The 19,945-nt window shown below is 30.5% G+C and overlaps 1 protein-coding gene across 3 annotated transcripts in view; it reads left to right on the forward strand.

The window, feature by feature from the left end:
• LOC143194353 (uncharacterized) overlaps window positions 1-19,945 on the forward strand; it is a 112,243-nt gene that overhangs the window by 49,240 nt on the left and 43,058 nt on the right. The window contains exons 1-2 of one of the 3 annotated variants that reach the window (XM_076401059.1): window positions 2,219-2,318; window positions 10,962-11,171. In XM_076401059.1, coding sequence (XP_076257174.1) covers window positions 2,240-2,318; window positions 10,962-11,171 — 289 coding nt within the window. In that variant the 5' untranslated portion in view covers window positions 2,219-2,239. Of the gene's footprint in view, window positions 1-2,218; window positions 2,319-10,961; window positions 11,172-19,945 lie in introns of those variants that run through there. The other 2 variants (XM_076401057.1, XM_076401058.1) reach the window with 2 other exon arrangements.

Consider the following 19,945-nt stretch of genomic DNA (forward strand, 5'->3'; position numbering starts at 1 on the left):
TATTAACTCCGTGTTGCCTTCGTGTAAATATCCATGAGATAATGTTATAATTCGTATCTGAGATTAAAGGTTTCGTCACATAAATCTCAGTTAATTCTTATTTGATATTTCAAAAATTTTATGGGAAAACGCCATAAAATTTCCATTTTTAGATAATAGGTTCAAAATTAAGTTGTACAATTTTTGTAATTATATTTTTAGCTCTTTTCATTCCCTAATTCCATCGTTAATTTCGAATATTAATCATCTGGCATTTCATTTTGTTTTTATTTTATTTTTGCAAACAATAAATATCTTAATATACTTTCTTGTTGTATATTAGAGCATCTTTTTTACCAACTAGCATTAAGCATTAATCCAACCGACTGGCGAGTAACTAACTTATAAATCATCCCAGAAGACATCCGGTCTTACCCAGCCCGGTTACTGGCGTAACTGGGATCATTTTCTTTATTGGATTTTGGGCTCTGGCCTGAGGACAATCACAAATATCAAACAATCACAAACATAAATTTACGATCATGCTCCAGCAGGATTCGAACCCGCGACTATTGCAACAGTAGGACGGCCGTCCTCACTTACCACTGCGCCAACTAAGCTGGCGGACGAATAATTGAAAAAAGCATTACTCAATTTGATTTTCAACTGAATCTGCTGATTGACTATCTAAAGACCATAGACCTACTTCAACACCTGTAACATACATTTATTATTGCGTAATTGAAAAATTGATTGTATATATTCTACTGTTTATAATTTACTGTGTAGTATTTTAAGATGTTAATGTTCATATAATGTATTGTAATTCACCCTAAATAGCCCAAGAGGCTGACGGGTTTATATTAAATAAATAAATAAATAAAATTGATATAGCTGATATGAGTTAAGTTTTTTAAAGTATAAAAGGAATTTATTTGCAAATTACCTCGGCACATGAAATAATAAACCAGAATGTTACTACAAACTCTTGAAGAAATATTACAATGAACAATATTTTATAAAAACAAACTTGTTTTGCAGAAGAAAATTCCTTCAAGATAAAAAATCAGTGACATGTCATTATCAAATTTATTATACAGTTTTTACATTGCCCAAAATTTTAACTCTCATATTAGCATAAAATCATATATTATTTTTTGATATACTTGGAACTTAAAACTGTGGATTTAACTTAATAATGGTAAACTTGGCAACACCAAAGAAAATTATCCTCACTTACCACTGCACCAACTAAGCTGGCGTAGGAATAATAGGAAAAAGCATTATTCAATTTGATTTTAGTAATAAAAAATAAAGTTTAATACAAAAATGGTAAAGACCATTCCGGAATATTAAAAAAGGATTTTAAATTTTGTGCATCTAACATTTATGCATTTTTTAAAATGCTGTATAAGCTATATAAGAAACTCTCGAACTGTAACTTAAAGATAGTCACGCATTGGATTATATATACATATATATATATATATATATATATATATATATATATATATATATATATATATATATATATATATATATATATAAGCATACTTCATATCATCATTAAAAATATAATAATATATACATCTACAAAGAATCAGTCAATGTATAAGCGTAAGTCTAGAGACGGAGATGGCTTAAAGTAGGCAACTAAGGTACAGGTGTTTAAAAAAATCGCCATGAAAGAATTTGCAGTTTAAGTTCAACTATCAAAAACTATCTAGTAGATTTTATTCAAGAAAGATATCAAAGTATGAAAATTACTTTGGTATATATTATATCCCAATTTAGAATATTCAAAATCTTAAAGTGTTAATATCTATATTCACACATTATACTAAGACCTTCACACATTATACTACGAAAAAAATGTGTTAATACAAATTTGATAAGTTATAATGAAACACGTACACAGCAGCAAGAAAATGATGATTTGTAAAAAACAACAGCATATGTCCTAGTTTAATACTACCAATTTAATAGTTCAGTATGTCTCCAGTGAATAACGATAATTTTATTTCATTCATTTCCACCGTATATTTTACATAATTTGCTAACTCACGCAATCACAGCGCCGTATTCGCTAAATATAGCTAATACATTGATATAATTTCGTTATGCACACTGTGACGTATTTTCTCGTAGTCTCCGACTGTGAACACGAGTTTCAATTTTTTATTGATATTAGATCGCAGTGAATCACATGATGTGCATCGTTGCAATCATACGGAACTAATGTGTTCGAGGCAACGTATAAATGTATGTCTTACCTAGCGATACATTTCAGTTAAAACAAGATAAAACAAGTGTACAAAACCAACAAATATCATATTCAGGTAACACAAAATAGTATTTCTCGATAGTAACGAAATTGTAATTTTCATAATTTATGCACAGACTTTTTCTATTGAAATGAGTGTTAGTAAGAGGAAGCCCCTAACGAGAAATAATGGAAAACGCGAGCAAGATAATGATTTTAAAAATGATAAGACAAGTTCAGTGACTTCGGTTACATATATCTCAACACAATATGTGTATATTTATCCAGTAAACATGGCTAGACCTATTAAACGTAAATATAATCATTCTTTTGGTAATCAATTAGATTTTTTAACAAGCTTTATAGGTCAGGTTCAATTTTTCTCTAATTATTTTTATCGTCCCTCCAATAAAACAGCCAATGCACGTCATCAAAATGTATAAAGCAACATTACCGCACCAAATTTAAGCTTTCGTTTACTCTGACTCTGACAACAAAATACTGTAATATTGTAAACAAAATAGTGAAACAAAAATAACGTTATAAAATATTGCATATATATTGTAGGACTTAAACTACAATTAAAATTAAATAGCCACAATAGGTATACGCACAATATTATATAGAGCGATTGGGTCGCATCTTCGGACGCATCATACTTCATTCTGTCTTTTTTTAACTTGAATAATGCTAATTAGTAAAATGAGGAAAAAAATACTCCGAATTTAAAAGGGATTTTACGTTTTTATAAACTGCATTTTGAGATACCTTCGATGTTGTTGATGACATGGATTGGCTTTTTTGTTGAAAGTGCTATATATTCGTTTGCAGTCGTAGTTAAATCCAATAATTAATATAAGACCACATATTGCAAAAACTGTGAAATTATACATGGAAAAGATTTAATGGGATGTTGCATTCTACCCGTCTTATTCGAACATTACTACATCTGATTACTACTTATTTCCAGCAATATTGCATGATCTGTCCGAGATACATTTGTTATTATCTGAATATACCAATAGTTAAGTCAATTCCTAAATAGTATAAAAAGATAAAGCATTCTTTCGATATTGTAACCATGTTTGCCAAAGAAATAAGTGGATAACGGTTGCAACGAGTTTCTTTCATTTGCAATGAAATGAACGAAGAATTCAATTTTCAATACTCAATTCCTAATTTTAAAAAAAAGGGCTCATAAGTAAAATTGAACAGAAATGCACTGTCATTCAAAATGCCTTTCAGATTCTTTCCCGCAATTTGTTTAATTAGTGTCGTTAGATATTCGTCTATTCATTGCTGTTGAGTAATATTTGTCCTCGGTGTCAATGCAGGTGACTTCTGGTGTTAACCCATGACTTTTCGCACTTGGAATAATCATAATAGATCCAATTTCCATCAAAAATTACAATACGCCACAGAAAACTTTTTTTTTACCTGACAAGCAGTGTTGAAACTATTCAAAATAGCATTTTATGCCAATTTCCCACCTTTTCAATACTCTCCATCACAGGTAAACGTCTTGTAATAATTTATTCAATTGAATTGTCTGAAAGTTCTTTCAGAGTTTGAGCTCGGTTTTCATCGTATGTAAATCTTATAACTCATTGTCTCCAAACTTGCTCAATCTTGAAATCATTAGAACTAAAACCAACACAACCAACGACAATTGTAATATGATGTAACAGCATCACCATAAGTTTCTAAGAGTGTTAGATGATTTTTTTCTAATCAAACAAGAAAAGTAATGTACTAATGGCTCTATACACTGAATAACTCAATAATACTAGATGTAAAACTGATATTGTACGCAGAGATATGTAAAACCATCAAACTAGTAGTGCCTTTGATATCAACTAGGGGTTTTGGATACCGAAAAAAACATCCATATTTCGATATATCAATATTTATAAGAATCAGTACCAATTTTAAAGTTCTATTGCAAATTATATTTAATTTATTTTGAAGAAATATTAGCTAAAAAAAATATTGATAAACCTCGAAAAAAACTTAGAAGGCAAATAAATGGAAGGTGATATGGTAAATTGACTTAATATGATGCTAAATAAAAATACCTTAATATAAATGGTTGACTGTATTTACCAGACATTGCACTTTCAGTATCAGCTAATCATATATAATATATAAAACAACAATAGTGTTATTTTATTCAAAGGTAAATAACTTTCACTGATTTCAAACAACAATACGATAAAATATAAGGAATTCTCTAGAGGCACAATGAATTATTTATATCACCATCCGTTTGATTTAGATCGGTCAGGAATACTAGTTCTATTTTCGTTCTTTCTAAGAGTTCCTAGTCTATCTTATAATAACAATTTTTTTATAGATGATCCCTTGAATTCCAAAGACAAGATTTCTAAATTTATCGTGAATTATTATAGAATCAAGCGTTACATTTGTTTTGCAACAATGAAATACTGACTGATAAAAATATCGGTACGATTTTTGGCAATAGAAATAGGTCATTTTTTGCAGCGGTAAAACGAATTTCACTTGCAATGCTGTCAGATAAATGAACTTGGCTCGCGGTTTCTTGATGCGTTTATTTTTTTTTATATACTGGGAATGTTTATGTTCTGGAAAAATATGTATATTTTAATTTATAAGACAATGATAGTTCAAATATCAGAAAAATAACTAAATTAATGCACTCATTTATTGGAAAATATCATCGATATATATCTGAAAACCGCGTGTTTAAAGCATAACCTGTGAAGTTCGTATAAATATTTAGTTCTTGGTTCTTTCAAGATAAATTTCACCTAGTAGATTAGAAGCTCTATTTATTCACATTAACTAAACAAAATTAATTTTTATTGCTGTTCCTGTGCTAGTTTTTATATAATGGATTGGATTTAATCCGTTAGACAATTCAAGGTGTTAAATATATTTTTATTTGAACGACGATGAAAATAATTTATTTGATTTTAAGAAACATTAAATTTAATTAAATTTTTAGTGCTTCTCAAAGGCAATTATTTATAATTGATGTCATTATTTATAAATTTTGAAATTCCGAGCGAAAAATTGCTTTTCTTATTATTAGCATTATTTGAATTCTAACAGATCAATTGAAAAGTCCCCGACCTACCATAGTAAAACACATTTTTGCCGCTAAATTAGGTTTTTTTATTCAACATAATTCCCTTCAAGGGTGATACACTGATTATAGCGACCCTCCAACTTTTCGATCCATTTTTGTAGTATGATTAGTCAGTCCATTGCTTCAAAATAGATAATTTCGAAAAAACGAAAATTTCCTCCCAGCGAGCATTTTTTTAAGATCTGAGAACAGGAAATAGTCGCTGACACTCGGATGACTATCGATTGGACTTCGCAGTGAAATGATAGAGCCATGTTTCATCCATTGTCACATATCGACGCAAGAACTCGGGTTTATTATGCTTGATCATCTTCAAACACTGCTCCGAATCATCAACTCGTCGTTGTTTTTGGTCAAAAGTGAGCACACGCGGCACCTACTTTACACAGAGCTTTCTCATATCCAAATATTCGTGAATGATGTAATATACACGTTCAGTTAATATCTTTAGAGTGTCTACTATTTCATTCAATTTCAATTTAGGCTCCTTCAAAATCATTTTGTGGATTTTTTAAATGTTTTCATCGGTAACAACCTTCAGCCTTCAGTGCGTTCACCGTCTTCGGTGCTCATTTCACCTCGTCTAAACTCAGCATACCAATGGTTGATTTTCCCGGGACCGGACACTTTTTGCTTCAACTGTTTTTTTTCCCTTCAAAGGACAGTATTTTATCAACACGCGAAATTCCTTTTTATATATTTTTTTTTCACAATAACAAAAGTTGCTTCACTCAAAATGCTATAATTCACAAACTAATGATCCGACATCAAATTTATACACGCATCTTTTGAGGTTACGGCTAATTAAAAATCATATGGGTTTAATTCTAGTAGCGCTATCTGTGAGACATTTTTTGCTATGCAAAAGTAGCTTCATTTTCTGGTGATTTTCTTAGTGGCCATATCTGATCATATCCGTTTGGAAATAAGCAAAATAAAGGAAGCAGTTGCTCAAATTATAATAAAAGTATACTGCACTTCATTGAGTGAAATTCTTGTGTAAATGAGGCACTTAATATAATAATAAAGCAAAATAGAATTAACGAAAGAATATTATATACGCAATTTCCACGCCTTTACCAACCCTTCGTCTACTACATATAATGTACTCTTCATTTCGTTTTTCTTATCCTTGTTCTGTATCCTTAAGTTTATAGATTTTACATTTACCTCGTTTTAATGCCGATACCCCCTTTATCAATTACATTTACTCCGATAACAAATTTAATATTTTACAAACATAAAAATAAATGCATTGAATCATTCTCTCATAGCAATTAATCTTAACTTCTCTAGCACCGTTGATTTTGTGCCTTCTGCAGTTCCCGCAACTCTATTTCGCCCAAATTAATCATTATAGTTTTGATTCATTAATTTAGCCAACAGCTACTCTGATACAACTAGAATTAAACTTATTACATTTACCCCACATATCAAATTAAGACTAAAAATAAAATAAATAGAACCAAACAAAATCGTAATGAAAAATAAACAAGTTTAGATTCTACGACAACACTTATTACTTTCAACATATCCCCTAATTACAGTATAACTATCATGGTCCAATTTTACAATTTCTCTTTATCCCATATCAATCATTATGGTAAATTCTAAACTAATCATATATCAAACATCGTTAGTCAGTTTTGTTTACTCTGAACAAACCAAAGTTCATTTCTTTAGCTTTCTTTTAAATATAAGGGCGGTGATTATTATGTTGCAATCTGTCATCTACCTTGATCCCCAAATATTTTATTATTTTACCTCTTCACTTTGTTATTACCATCACCCAACAAGTCTTTACTAATTTTCAACATGTTCACAGACAACCCGTACTGTAATCTACTCTTCGCCGTTTGCAACTTTTATATATTTTACCACATAGTACTTTGTTACAAAAATCATCTAATAACCATGTTACTGTTGACACCTTCGTTATTACTTATCTAATATCATTAATGTACAATATAAAAAGCAAAGGATCCATTACTGAACGTTGTAGTACTAGAATAAAATAGTCTTCAAAATTAACAAACAGTTTTCGTATAATATTTGTAGTTATTGTTCTATATAAATTGTTTCCATTATTTCGATAATTGTAGGAAATATTTCAGAAAGATTTATGAATGTGTGATATTGAATGGGATGATGAATGATAGGAGACAACTAAATAAGGTAACATAATACACAATATATATTTATATGAATGGTATGTGTTGGCCAAAATTCAAAAAAGGTTATGAAATGTAGCTCACGCCGAAAGACAAATTCAATGAGCTTAAATGATATATGCAGTAAATGCTGTTGACAAACATTGATTTGTAATACACATACACGCCAAACCTTTTTGCAGGAACGAGTCGGTTGCAATTAAAACAAACATGAACCGATGCCGTTTTCATTCCGGATAATTTATTTTCGATAACAGCTACCGAAATCACATGCCTTCATCTTTTGACGTCCGTACACTGGCGTCTCATGATTACCGGTCGACGGTGTTATTTTGGGAAACACTCGGTAGATATAACGACGTCAGAGGACTATTAATAGCAGCGGGGCAGCCTTGTCTCGGAACGACGATAGAGCGATCTCTCCGAGTTTGTTTCTCTGACAGATATAGTTTCACGTGGTTTTCCACGTAATAGTCCGGCGAAAAAACAGTGAATGAATGCGAAAAAATGCCGGCCGTAGGTGACGGGGTCCTAGAAACGAGTCCGTTGTCCTTAGAGCGATAAAAGATCCCAGGGATCGGCGGCAAGTTCATGAACTTAGCCGCAGTAAAAATAGGAAAATAATATTGTCCCGATCAATATTTATTTTAAAAAATATTTACCTCCTAAATAATGAATTCATTTAACTTTAATTAAACGTATAGTTTTTTAGTGAGACAATTCGAACTAAATTGACTCCAGATGGTATTAAAAGAGTTTTGGAAAAATTAGTTCTTTTACTATTTCTCGAAATGAATGAAATGAAGAAAATAGTTTTTATTTTAGAAAGATTTTATTAATAGTCCTATAAATTTGGTTTACATTTCAAAAAAGTCGCCTTTTTATACAAACTCAAATAAAGACATTTTCAACGCAATGAAGAAACTTTTCGTTAGTTTTTTTGTAACATCTTTATTACTTATCTTTTTGTAACATCTTTATTATCGCTTAGTACAATCTTAATTATTATTATTATTACAATTAATTTATTACTACTTTTCCTATGTTCTTGGATTAATTAACAAGCAAGACGAGTGCGAGAAAATACATCAGTATGTATTCCTCAATTATAAAATTATAATTATTTATTAATTATTAACTTATAGCTATAGTTTACACTAATAATGCACACTAAATGTTCACACAAGTTCGTATGGTTTTGTTCCTTTCAATCTCCTGACATCCTGTGCGCTGCCCAGCAGTTGTATTGCTTCCACGTTAGAATGATTTAGTAATCTTCTTTCATGTTTCAAGGCGAAATCCTGCACAACTTCGCAAATCCATTTGATTTCCAGGTCATCGTGCAGTTCTTCATTGGTTACATAGCGATAGGCATTGGTAATCAATCGAAGAATCTTGTTTTGACAGCGCTGTATGACTAACTGATTTGAAATTTTAGTGCAACCCCCATATTTGCACCCCATAGGTCCAAATTGGCTTTATAATTGTATTATAGATCAACCTTTTTGATTTTAGATCAAGTTGAGAGTGTCTTCCGACTAAGCAGTATAGTTGTTTTATTTTGGTTCTAATGTGTTTTGCTTTTTGTCTAACGTGATACACTTTTCGTTAGTGCTTCGATGAAATGACACATACTCAAAAGTGAAGCCTGTGAGGCTTAAACATGAAGTTTGTTACAAATATACCTGATGAAGTGTGTTGCAAATCCTTTAAAATTAATTATTGGCCTATATTTCCTACAAAATAAATTTCTTAATTCATTTCAGCAAAATTAATGAATTTCTATACATATATTTCAGATGGTCGATTGATTAAAAATTACACTGTTAACTCAAGCAACTACGGTGATCTTTCATTATTAAAAACCTATATTTTTTATCAAAAATTAGTTCGTTATTTTGAAAACCAAATAGTAATTTAAATTATGATAAAATTATGTGATATGTGAATTATGAGATATCTCCTTATTTTTCGTTAATTTCCTTAATCAAAAAAACAAATACTTTTATTTTACTTAAAACTATTTTATTTAACGGAAAGAACTGGTGATGACCTATTGGAACAACTGAATGAACAATATAATTCATGAACTTAACTTCAATTAAAATAGGACAATAGTATTGTCTCAATCAATATTTATTTAGAAAATTTTTCGAGAAAGAATCAAAGTTTTCCTTTGATTATCTTCTAAATATCTGTTATTTTCTGTTTTTATCCAAGTTTCCACGGTATACCCTGTATAGGAAGGTTTTCGAGGTTATGATAATTGTGTCTTTGGTGGTCGTACACCATGAAAGTTTTTCTTCAAATTCTAGTAAACCGTGTTAGTTCACAGCAGTTTCATCCCGCCTTTAGAAGCCTTACATCCTCAACCGCCAGAAATCCACTAAATAGGGTTGTTTTCCATAGCTTGTATGTTTCCTAATAATAGTAGTAAATTGCTGGACGTATTTGAACACTTCCACCGCACCCTTTGGGATCTTATTGCTTCGTTTTCTTCATATACAATCTCATTAGTATGATCCATAACTATTAAATTGTTCTATAGAATGTTTCATGCGACTACTTTCAATCTACCACTGAGTCGACTAGTTTCACATGTGACTAGTTCATTCCACTATTTTTCGCGACTAGTCTGATGCGATTAAGTGAAAAAATGGTCAATTGTTATTATGTAGTTTTAGATGACTATCTTTTAATATTCTAACATTGTCGTCATAGCCTAAAGCTTCAAAGTGTTGTTTTAAATTTGCTTACGCATTATTATGCAAAAATGCTTATGCATTAAATATTATCAAAATGAAACTGATCTTTAAAATATATAGAAACCAGCAATTATCTCTTTCCTTTTCTTTCGCAATATTAGCACAGGAATACCACATCAGTTATAAAAGGTGAACGGGTTTAGAACACAAAAACTATTAATTTATTTTAAAAACTGTTTTATTTAAGGAAAAAAGTGACTTGTTGAACGGAGATATAAAACGAAACTGAGGGTTTTTATCTATTAGAAAACAGACGAAACCAATTGCACTTATTAACCGTTCAGGTAGTCTAACAGATCCTTGAACATGGCCGCAATAGTCAGGCCTGTAACGGTTGCATAATATGACATACGCACACTGAAATCGAGTACCTTTTTAACTATCGACTAGTTCGACTGGTTTCGGTCAATATTTCCCAATGTTAATTTAAACCGAAACCATTTCTCAACGATTCTCCAAGCTCTGATTTCATCTTCATATCAAAGATATTATATTGAATAATAAGTTGTAGATGTAATTTATTGCAAATCATGATATATCCGCATTATTGTTTATTTATATTGCATTATATCTGTTATAATATTTTTATACCACGTATAAAATATTGCTCTCTGATAATTTTGATTTTACTTATGATGTTTATTTGATTTCAGACGATCACAGCGATAGCGAGGAATCGAACACAAACTCATCGGCGGTGTCGGGTCGATATCCGCGCAGCTACCGTTCCAGCGCTCATCATTCCAAATATTCGTATTCTAGTCAGTCGACGCCTGCGCGAAGGCGTTACCAATACGATGGCAGTACAAAAACTACCCGCTCGAGCAGCACGACCAGCGAGAACAAGATCACATTTAATGAAGGTAGGACAAGCAACAAAAACGTTATCGTGTGTTTTGTGAGTGTGCAAATGAATATGTTTAATAATAGAACAGAAACAAACAAAAAACTCGGTTGGTAACTAATACAGTTTCATCATCATCAAGTCTACGATTCAGTCAATATTTAATTGATTCCTGGCTAGTTTAAACATGTGATGATATCTCGATTTTTCTTGAAGGATGTTTATTATATTTATTACAGGTTTTATATTAATATCTATAATTATACAACTAATATGTCTTAATCAGATTAATATAAAAATACAATACGATTAATAATTTTAATGTTGAGGTAATTCGAACGAAACAAATAAAAACAAAATGTTCAAATACTTAATGCTTTAAGCTAAGACAATAATTTAAAACAGAATGAAATAATAAAATGTTCATTCAATTCAAATTCAGTTAATCACCTTTTGCTTTTCTTCATTTTTTTTGCATCGTGCTTTTCTTCATAAAGTTTCATTGCCAATAACTGAGCTGGGTAAGACTGGTATCTGCTGGGATAATCTATAAGTTGATCACTGGTCAGTGGGTAGGCTTTGTAGCAAGGACCGGAGTTAGTAAAAATAAAACTCTAAAATAAGTCAAAGAAAAGTTTCTCTTATTTTGCTCTTGCTTACTACATATCGACTCCCTTATTCTGTATTGTCTCTCTTTTATAACTTGCCACGATACCCATCTTGAAATAAATAGTACTTTTTATTTTAAAATGATTTGTCTGTGCATATTTAGCTATATTTTGATTATATTACTTCCAGCACCTTTTATTTTGTTGGAATATAAATGATCATTTTTAGCTTCAAAAACAGTGCATTTTTTATTTCATGTAAAAACTAATATCAGTTAATATAATGAATTTCACAGAATAAAATGTATAATTTTTACCTTAAATATTTAATTTTAGTCAGCAAGTTTACAAATAAACGTAATTCTAACATCCATTGTACAAATAATAGAGCCCTTAAACTGTTACTCCAAAGAAGCCATTGTTAAACTGGTACACAGTTTAGTCAATATTTAATTTGGTTTGGTGAGGTCGGAGAGGCCTGAAACGATTCATGTGATCTGCTAAACGCTTAATCAATACTTTTATTGATTTTGTTTTGCCTTTTACCGTATCCACAATTGGTTTAATAAAATCTACCAAATATACACATTTGATTTGAAGACACTATTGAATATTTAAAATAATAATCAAAAGCATTAAAGTATATGTATGGAGTTATTTTTTTTAACAAATATAAATAAACTCAGAGCAATACATATTCTAAGCACAATTTCGATATATTTTGTCCTATAACTATTTTTTCATCTGCTTTGTATTTTATAAACTATATAATTATATTTTTACAATTAAAAAACAAATGAAATGTTTCTTAAAATATACATTCGTTATAATAATAATAAAGAATTTATAATAAAAGAAGACTAAAGGCTGATGAACATTCCGATACCTCTTAAAATCGATACATAATCATGAGCAAAAAAGGAAATGAAAACTATCTTGTTTTTTATTTAAAGTCATCGTTTACTTGTTTTAACTTTAACGGATGAGAAATACTAATTTCTATATGAAAATCAAAGCTATTGTGAAGGAATTACAGAATGAATGAAAGGTTCTAGACAAAATAACAAGTGATATTTATCAAGGCCTACTAGATTTTGTTATCCTAATTTTCGTCTTTGAACTTATTGCGTAAGTGTTTCTACAAATCTTGACATACACAAACACCATGTGCGTCTCGTCAAGATCACTCGACATCCCAAGTTGTATGAATAATAACGGAGAACAAAAAAAATAGGGCACGCAAAACATGTTCGTAATAATGGACCTATTTAAACAGCTCCCTGTAATTAGTCGACCTTGGCTTTCATATTTCTATTTGTTTCAAATTTTTCAAATTACAAGTAAATTTTTAGTAAATCACCAGTCTTGCAAATTGATTATGTTATATTGGATTATTATTATTTTACTATTGCACCAAAAAATTGGTTATTTATGTTTTTAATTTTATTTCCCTCACAAGCAATCCTCCAGCCTTTTGTTTCAGTCTTCCAGACAATTATTAAATTCAATTTTTGGAATAACCCTTAAAGCGTACTTTAATATCGTTGTAATTTCTTCGATATCTGTTTAAAGAGTTATATTTTTAATTAAAAAATCTTGATTAAGATGTATTCCAATGTTTTATATAGAGGGTAATAATTTTATGCTAACTTAACTTATACATAGTTAAGTATAAAAATTGTGTACTGCTTACTAATTTCCAAGGGTATTCTTTAAACTAGAATACATTTTCCTACTAAAATATATTAGAAACTATTTGAGTTAGGTGAAAGGGGCAAGTAGCTAAGAGCGGCTTGGCAATAATCCATTATATTAACTCCAAATTTTTAACACTTTTATTTTGAGAGAGGTAAAGACTAATTATACAATAATTCTTAAACCCATACCAAACAGTTACTCTTTCAGCATTTTAACACATGTCTACTACCTCCCAATATCGTAAATACGTTTGCAAATAAAATCGAAATATTTTTTTAATATTTCCCATAAAGTGATTATTTTTTTGCTTCATGAATTTCTACCATATTAATATCATCAAAATAGCATATGCAACCAAGAAATACCCATCAAAATAGCATATGCAACCAAGAAATACCCAAGAAATAAACCAACAAATCACTGCCATGTCCCATATTAAGTCCTACACAATTTGACACTAACATTATAGGTAAATAGTGTTGTCTATAAACTGAACTGTTTTTACCATACATATCACTGAAGTCTCAGTTCGTGTAGTGATCATATCTACAATTTACATTCGAAAATTACAACATTTCTGAATTTAACTTAAAAATGAAAAAAATATTGATGCACATTGATGTTCTTCAATTCATTATTATGAAATTGTACTCAATTGTACTCAATCCTGATAATGTAAGACATTATCTAAGTCTGATTTAGCCAAAATTAGTTTATTACTATTTCCCAGTTGTACTTGCAACAATATTCAAGCAGGACGAGTGTAGGATAAATATATAATTATATATTGTTGGTATATATACACCGTTCAGTCCAAATTTGGTGTCATCTGACCTTTAATTTGTAAAGTCACTTGCAAGTTTGTAACCCAATATTTACTCCCTCTTACTACATAAATGAACGTAATTGTATAACTTAATTATTTTGATCTACGTAATATTATTTAATATTTCACTAAATATAACCAACAGATAACATAATGTCGAGGTTAATCTGATAAGCTGGAGTTTATTTAACGTTTACTACTAATACATGACGCTTATGACATAATGGCCCGAATTCTATGGACAGTTATATGGACATAATATTTTTATATACATATTATAAATATTAGCAATAGTTGCTCTCGAACATATCAAGTCATAAAACAATCTAGCAAAGGATTTTTCAGATGATCAGTTATTTTAAATTGAATTGGGTCAAAGCGTCAGCTTTTGTCACTTTACAATACCAAGGCTGACATCTATATATTTTTACATAAAATATTCTCAGTAAATCAGTCCAATTTTAATAATATACGAAAATATCTAAGAAAGAAAGAAATAAAAAAAAATCGTAAAATGTCGCATAAAATATATATGATATTTTGGAAACAAAGTATATCGTAATATATATATTTTATCATAACCTTTTGTGTTAGTATGTCAGCCTTGAAGTTATTTATAATTAAAATGCTGTGATAAAAAAAACGTACTTAAAAGTAACCAGATCTAGTTCAACAATATGTGTAGTGAGATGTGGATGTTTTATTAGTACGGAAGCAAACTCTCTACCTCACTAAAGCTCAGTCCGCTGTCCCTAAATTGCTTAATCAAATATGAGTGGTAATATCAACAAGTTTCTTTACATCGGCTAGCTTATTTAATACACTCCACTAAGGTGTTACGTCTTTAACAATAGACACAACCACTCAAAAAAGAGCTTTAATACAAGCGTTTTAACAGTGTATGTCGCAAACAAAGTTTCGAATATAATATTTTTTATGCGACAATACTAGATATCTTCAACCACTGTATTTTTCAGAAATATCTTCAGCCGATATTTTGAATTCGTAATTCTATTCCGATACAGCTATTCGTCATGCATCACTCTCCTTCCATTTGCCATGCCATGTCCATTACCACCATTTAAATTCTGGACTGGATTCTTCAGTCTTTTATTGGTGAAGTTCATAGAAACAGATTTTAGTTAAAAAGTGAACTGAAGTTTCTTTCTAAATGCTTCGTTCTTGCCCATTGTCAATATTTCTGTATTACCCGCCAATGTATATAAATAGTAATAGTAATGCGAAAAATAGTAATAATGTAGCTGTAGAAATCCTCTCCAGTTTATGTAACATATATCTATCTGATCGAGAATAGACATATCCTACAATTCAGAATGATTGTTCATCCTCTTATTTGGTTCTAAATAGTATGCTGCAAATATAGTATGTTAATTTCCCTATTTGGAATGAAACATTAATATTTTATTTTGTTTAGTTTATACCAAGTCTTTGTTCCAAATTTTGTCCAAGGCTTTTTTCTAAAGAACATCCAATATTGTCCATTATTCTATGGCCCTAGTCACTTGTCGAGTGTTTTGTTTGATTCTAAACTAATCCAAACCTATTTTATTGATGACCTCTTTCTCTTGAGTAATATTTTCACAAGAAATTTCGATATAGGTCTTTGGTCTTTAATATTAAATATTATTAAGCAATTTACCAGGCATAAAAATCAAACTCGCAACTTTCCAGTGTACTAACCTGTCTAATAACCTGTAATGTCTGAGTTAAACAAATTGGTAATCTTTATTATAGCTTTCCTGTACTTTTATAGTAATCGTTTAAGTTTACGCATAGTTTTTTACAGTTTTTATTAAATTTACAGTTCAAAATATATTATTCTTAAGGCATATTATCACAATTTAAATATTTTGTGTTACTATGGGTACTGATTCTAGTCTATACGCAGACACATACCTGAAATTTGTATAGTATTTAGCGCTTGTCCCAATGTTAATATTAACGTAACTTAGGTTAGATAATTAACACACGATTTTGTTTGCATTTTTTATCAGAAGATGGAATACGAACAAATAGTGACGGTCAAGAGATGCATTTTGAAATTTGGGTGTCATACTTACCTAATTGGAGATAAATGTCTAAAAAAATTGAAACAGTATTTTTTTAATAGTAACCGTTCAAAAATGCAGCTGATTTTTGTGAAATAATTTTATTAATCGGCTAGTTGATCCATTATAGCCTCTTAGCTAATACCTTGATATATAATTCTAATATTGTCACTAATCAATTATTAAGTGAGCAATTTTATTTGCAATTATTAAGTGAGCAATTTTATTTGCATTGATACAACTCTTGTAAGGTCTTAACTGTACTAAAACTACATTGGCACATCTATAATAACAGGTCAATTGAAAAATCCCCGGCCCACCATAGTAAAACACATTTTTTTTCAGCAAAATTATTTTTTTTATTCAACATAATTCCCTTCAAGGGTGACACACTGATTATAGCGACCCTCCAACTTTTCGATACCATTTTTGTAGTACGAATTGTTCCTTGCTTCCAAATTGGCCTCAGTTTCGCCGATCATCTCATCATTCGACGAAAGTTTCTTCCCAGCGAGCATTCTTTTTAGATCTGAGAGCAGGAAATAGTCGCTGGGGGCCAGATCTGGAGAACACGATGATAAGGAAGCAATTCAAAGCCCAATTCATAGATTTTTGCCATCGTTTTCACTGACTTGTAACACGGTGCATTGTCTTGGTGAAGCAGAACTTTCTTTTTCTACAAGTAGCCGTTTTTTGGCGATTTCGTCCTTCAAACGGTTAAATAACGCTATGTAATAGTCGTTGTTGATTGTCCTTCATTTTTCAAGATAGTCAATGAAAATTATTCCATGCGCATCCCAAAATACGCCATAACCTTGCGACTGTTACGTTTTCCAACTTTACCATTACTCTTTACATTAGCCAACTCTTTACATTTATTGAATAATATAAAAGTAATGCGTTCCTCAAAAGCGCATATTCAGGCACGAAACTTAACATTTTCGAAAATGTATAAGTCTACGATGGTCATCAAGTTATCGAAGGCTTGTGATACATCTAAAAATATAGCAGAGCATACTTTTTTTAATTCCGTAGGCTTTTTCAATAACATCTGTTATTCTGTGGACCTGGTCAATTGTTGGGTGTTTGTTAATAAACCCAAATTGGTGTGTTGGTATTAGGTTTTTTCTCTCTATGATCGGTTTTATTCTTATAGTAGTGATATAGGTCTATAGGCTCTTATGTCGTTTGGTGACTTCCCAGGTTTTGGGATATTATGCCAAATAATAATATTGCATCATTATCAATCTGTTAAGCTTAGCGACATCTGTTAGAAAAACCAATAATAACTTGGGCCAGATTTTTGAGTCTCTAAGGGTAATAAAAAACATGTGTTCTCTCATCGATTAACTTTGAATAAGGAAACAATGTGCTTTTAGAAATATATCCCCTTTAAATATATCAACATTATAAATCATCAAGCCTGCTATAGTAATCGAATAAAAAAACTAAACTTTGTGACTTTATAATTATGTAAATTATAACTACACCAAACGGTGTTAAAATTAATTTGAAGCTCATCATTTATGACCCTTTTCAGAATTAAAGGGGGGGGGGGGGGGTGATGGAATGAAAAAGGCAATCGTTGCTATATCATACCGCCCGCGTTTTTATTCTCCCCTTGTGCGGAAGGATATTTTACCCCTCTGAGATACATTCTCATATCGATCCCGCCACCGCTACTGGGGTTTTCAGGGGTTTCCGAAGGTAGTAGGGAGTCTCGGCAAATATTTATGGATTTAGATCGGGTTTTATTGTAACAACTTTACCACCCTAATATTTGAACCAAGTTTTATTGTCCGTGTTATTTTACATAATTTTATATATTATATATTGGGTCTGGGAAAAAGTTCGTTGCGTTTTTCTTTAAGTAAAGTCAATCTGGGTCTGTATTGTCTAAATATGTTGTATTTCTTAAAAATGTCCTTTAGTTTGTCCACAGGTAAATACCCTTGAAGAATTTCTGCATAGATCAGAACAAATAATAGTCGAAAGATGATATATCTGAACTATATGTTAATCGAATAAAAATGTCTCTTTCATTATTTTTCACATAACACTTTCGCATGTTTTTAAACATCGTCAAGAAAGCTTGTAGAAAGTTTTGTCATGATGAAATACTACATCTTTGACTGTCTGTTTCTGTTTATAAATGAAAAGAAACTGTGTGAACCGATGAAATTCTAGCTCAGCAGAAACTGATACACTCGACTATTGACATCGGTTATGATACGTTTATGAAGAACCCAAAACTTGAGTTTCCTTTGTGGCTTTCTGTCTCAATACTGATATTATTTTGCTGAAGAATTTCCTGACCTTTTTTGATGATTATTTTTCACTTATTTTTCACCTCACAATTTGTTTCTCAAGACTGTATGGCTTCTTTCTCCTGATGAAGATAATGTTGGAAAATGCAATTTGTCGTTACTCAATTTTTAAACTCAAACAGCTTTCTAACTTTTCTTTTTATTTTTTTAAGATGTATTTATAACATTGTCACTAGTCGTTGCAAAGTTGTGTCTCTAAGGGTGTCAGTGATGAGTCTCTAATATCATAATGTTTATGTGTTAACACTGCTGTATTTCTATTGAATGTACCTCACTATACTACACTATACAAGATTAAATGGTTTGATTATTTTGATTATGTGTCCTGTTTTAGTGTTATCCAAGAGTTGTACTACCTCGATATTGACATAAGAATGAAATCTGTCCTCGTGTCTTCTTGCAATTCTCTTGACTTCCTGAGTGACAATCGCTATCTAATCGTCTCGGTGCAATTGTCTCTAAGTAATTAGTCCTTACAATAATTCTCAGGACTTTGTTCTGGAAAACTTGTATTGGCATTTATATTAATTTTTTGCGTAACATCCCCATAATTGAATTCCATATGTCCATATAGATCTCAATACTTCCTTGTGTAATAGCAATTTATTATGTACTGATAATTGTGATTTTTTTCCAATTAACCCTTAATGTAGTTTCCTATATTTTAACTCAAGATGCAGATCTAATAATGTAACTGTCATCTGTGCTTTTCTGATTTATTGGCAGTTGATGCCACCTATGGAAAATAAGGCCACGAACTTCTTATAAGCCCAATTAAACCACTTTATTTTTATAGGTTATGCTTTTATATGGGCTATATTAGAATAAAGAGGAGTAAGTAGTAAAACTGTGAGAATAATTCAAGAAATATATAGAATACCCAAAAACCTAAACAGGATCAAGATATTGCGGATGTAATAAAGAAATATACAGGAAAAAAAACTGGTATAGATATAGGGTATAAAAATATGAAAAAAAATAGAAATGTCGGTAGGAACTTTTGCCGATGATATACAAAAAATCTTATACAGATGGAATATGGCAAAAAGATAATGCGTAATAATAATGAACTAAAGAGAAACGAAAATTCTGGTGATGAGAAGTGGTGATAAATGGGTGAAAATAAAAATTAAAGGAATTGAAGATTTAAAAATAGTTCCAGTAAATACATTTAAATATCTGAGTATAGAAATCAAAGTTAATGGAAACCAGAAGAATGAAACAAATGCTAGAACTATAAAAACCATGACCTTCAAAAAACTGAA

The sequence above is a fragment of the Rhynchophorus ferrugineus genome, unplaced genomic scaffold (genome assembly GCF_030347505.1).
Source record: "Rhynchophorus ferrugineus isolate W39M unplaced genomic scaffold, kcgeb_rfMv2 rfM3, whole genome shotgun sequence".
NCBI lineage: Eukaryota > Metazoa > Arthropoda > Insecta > Coleoptera > Curculionidae > Rhynchophorus > Rhynchophorus ferrugineus.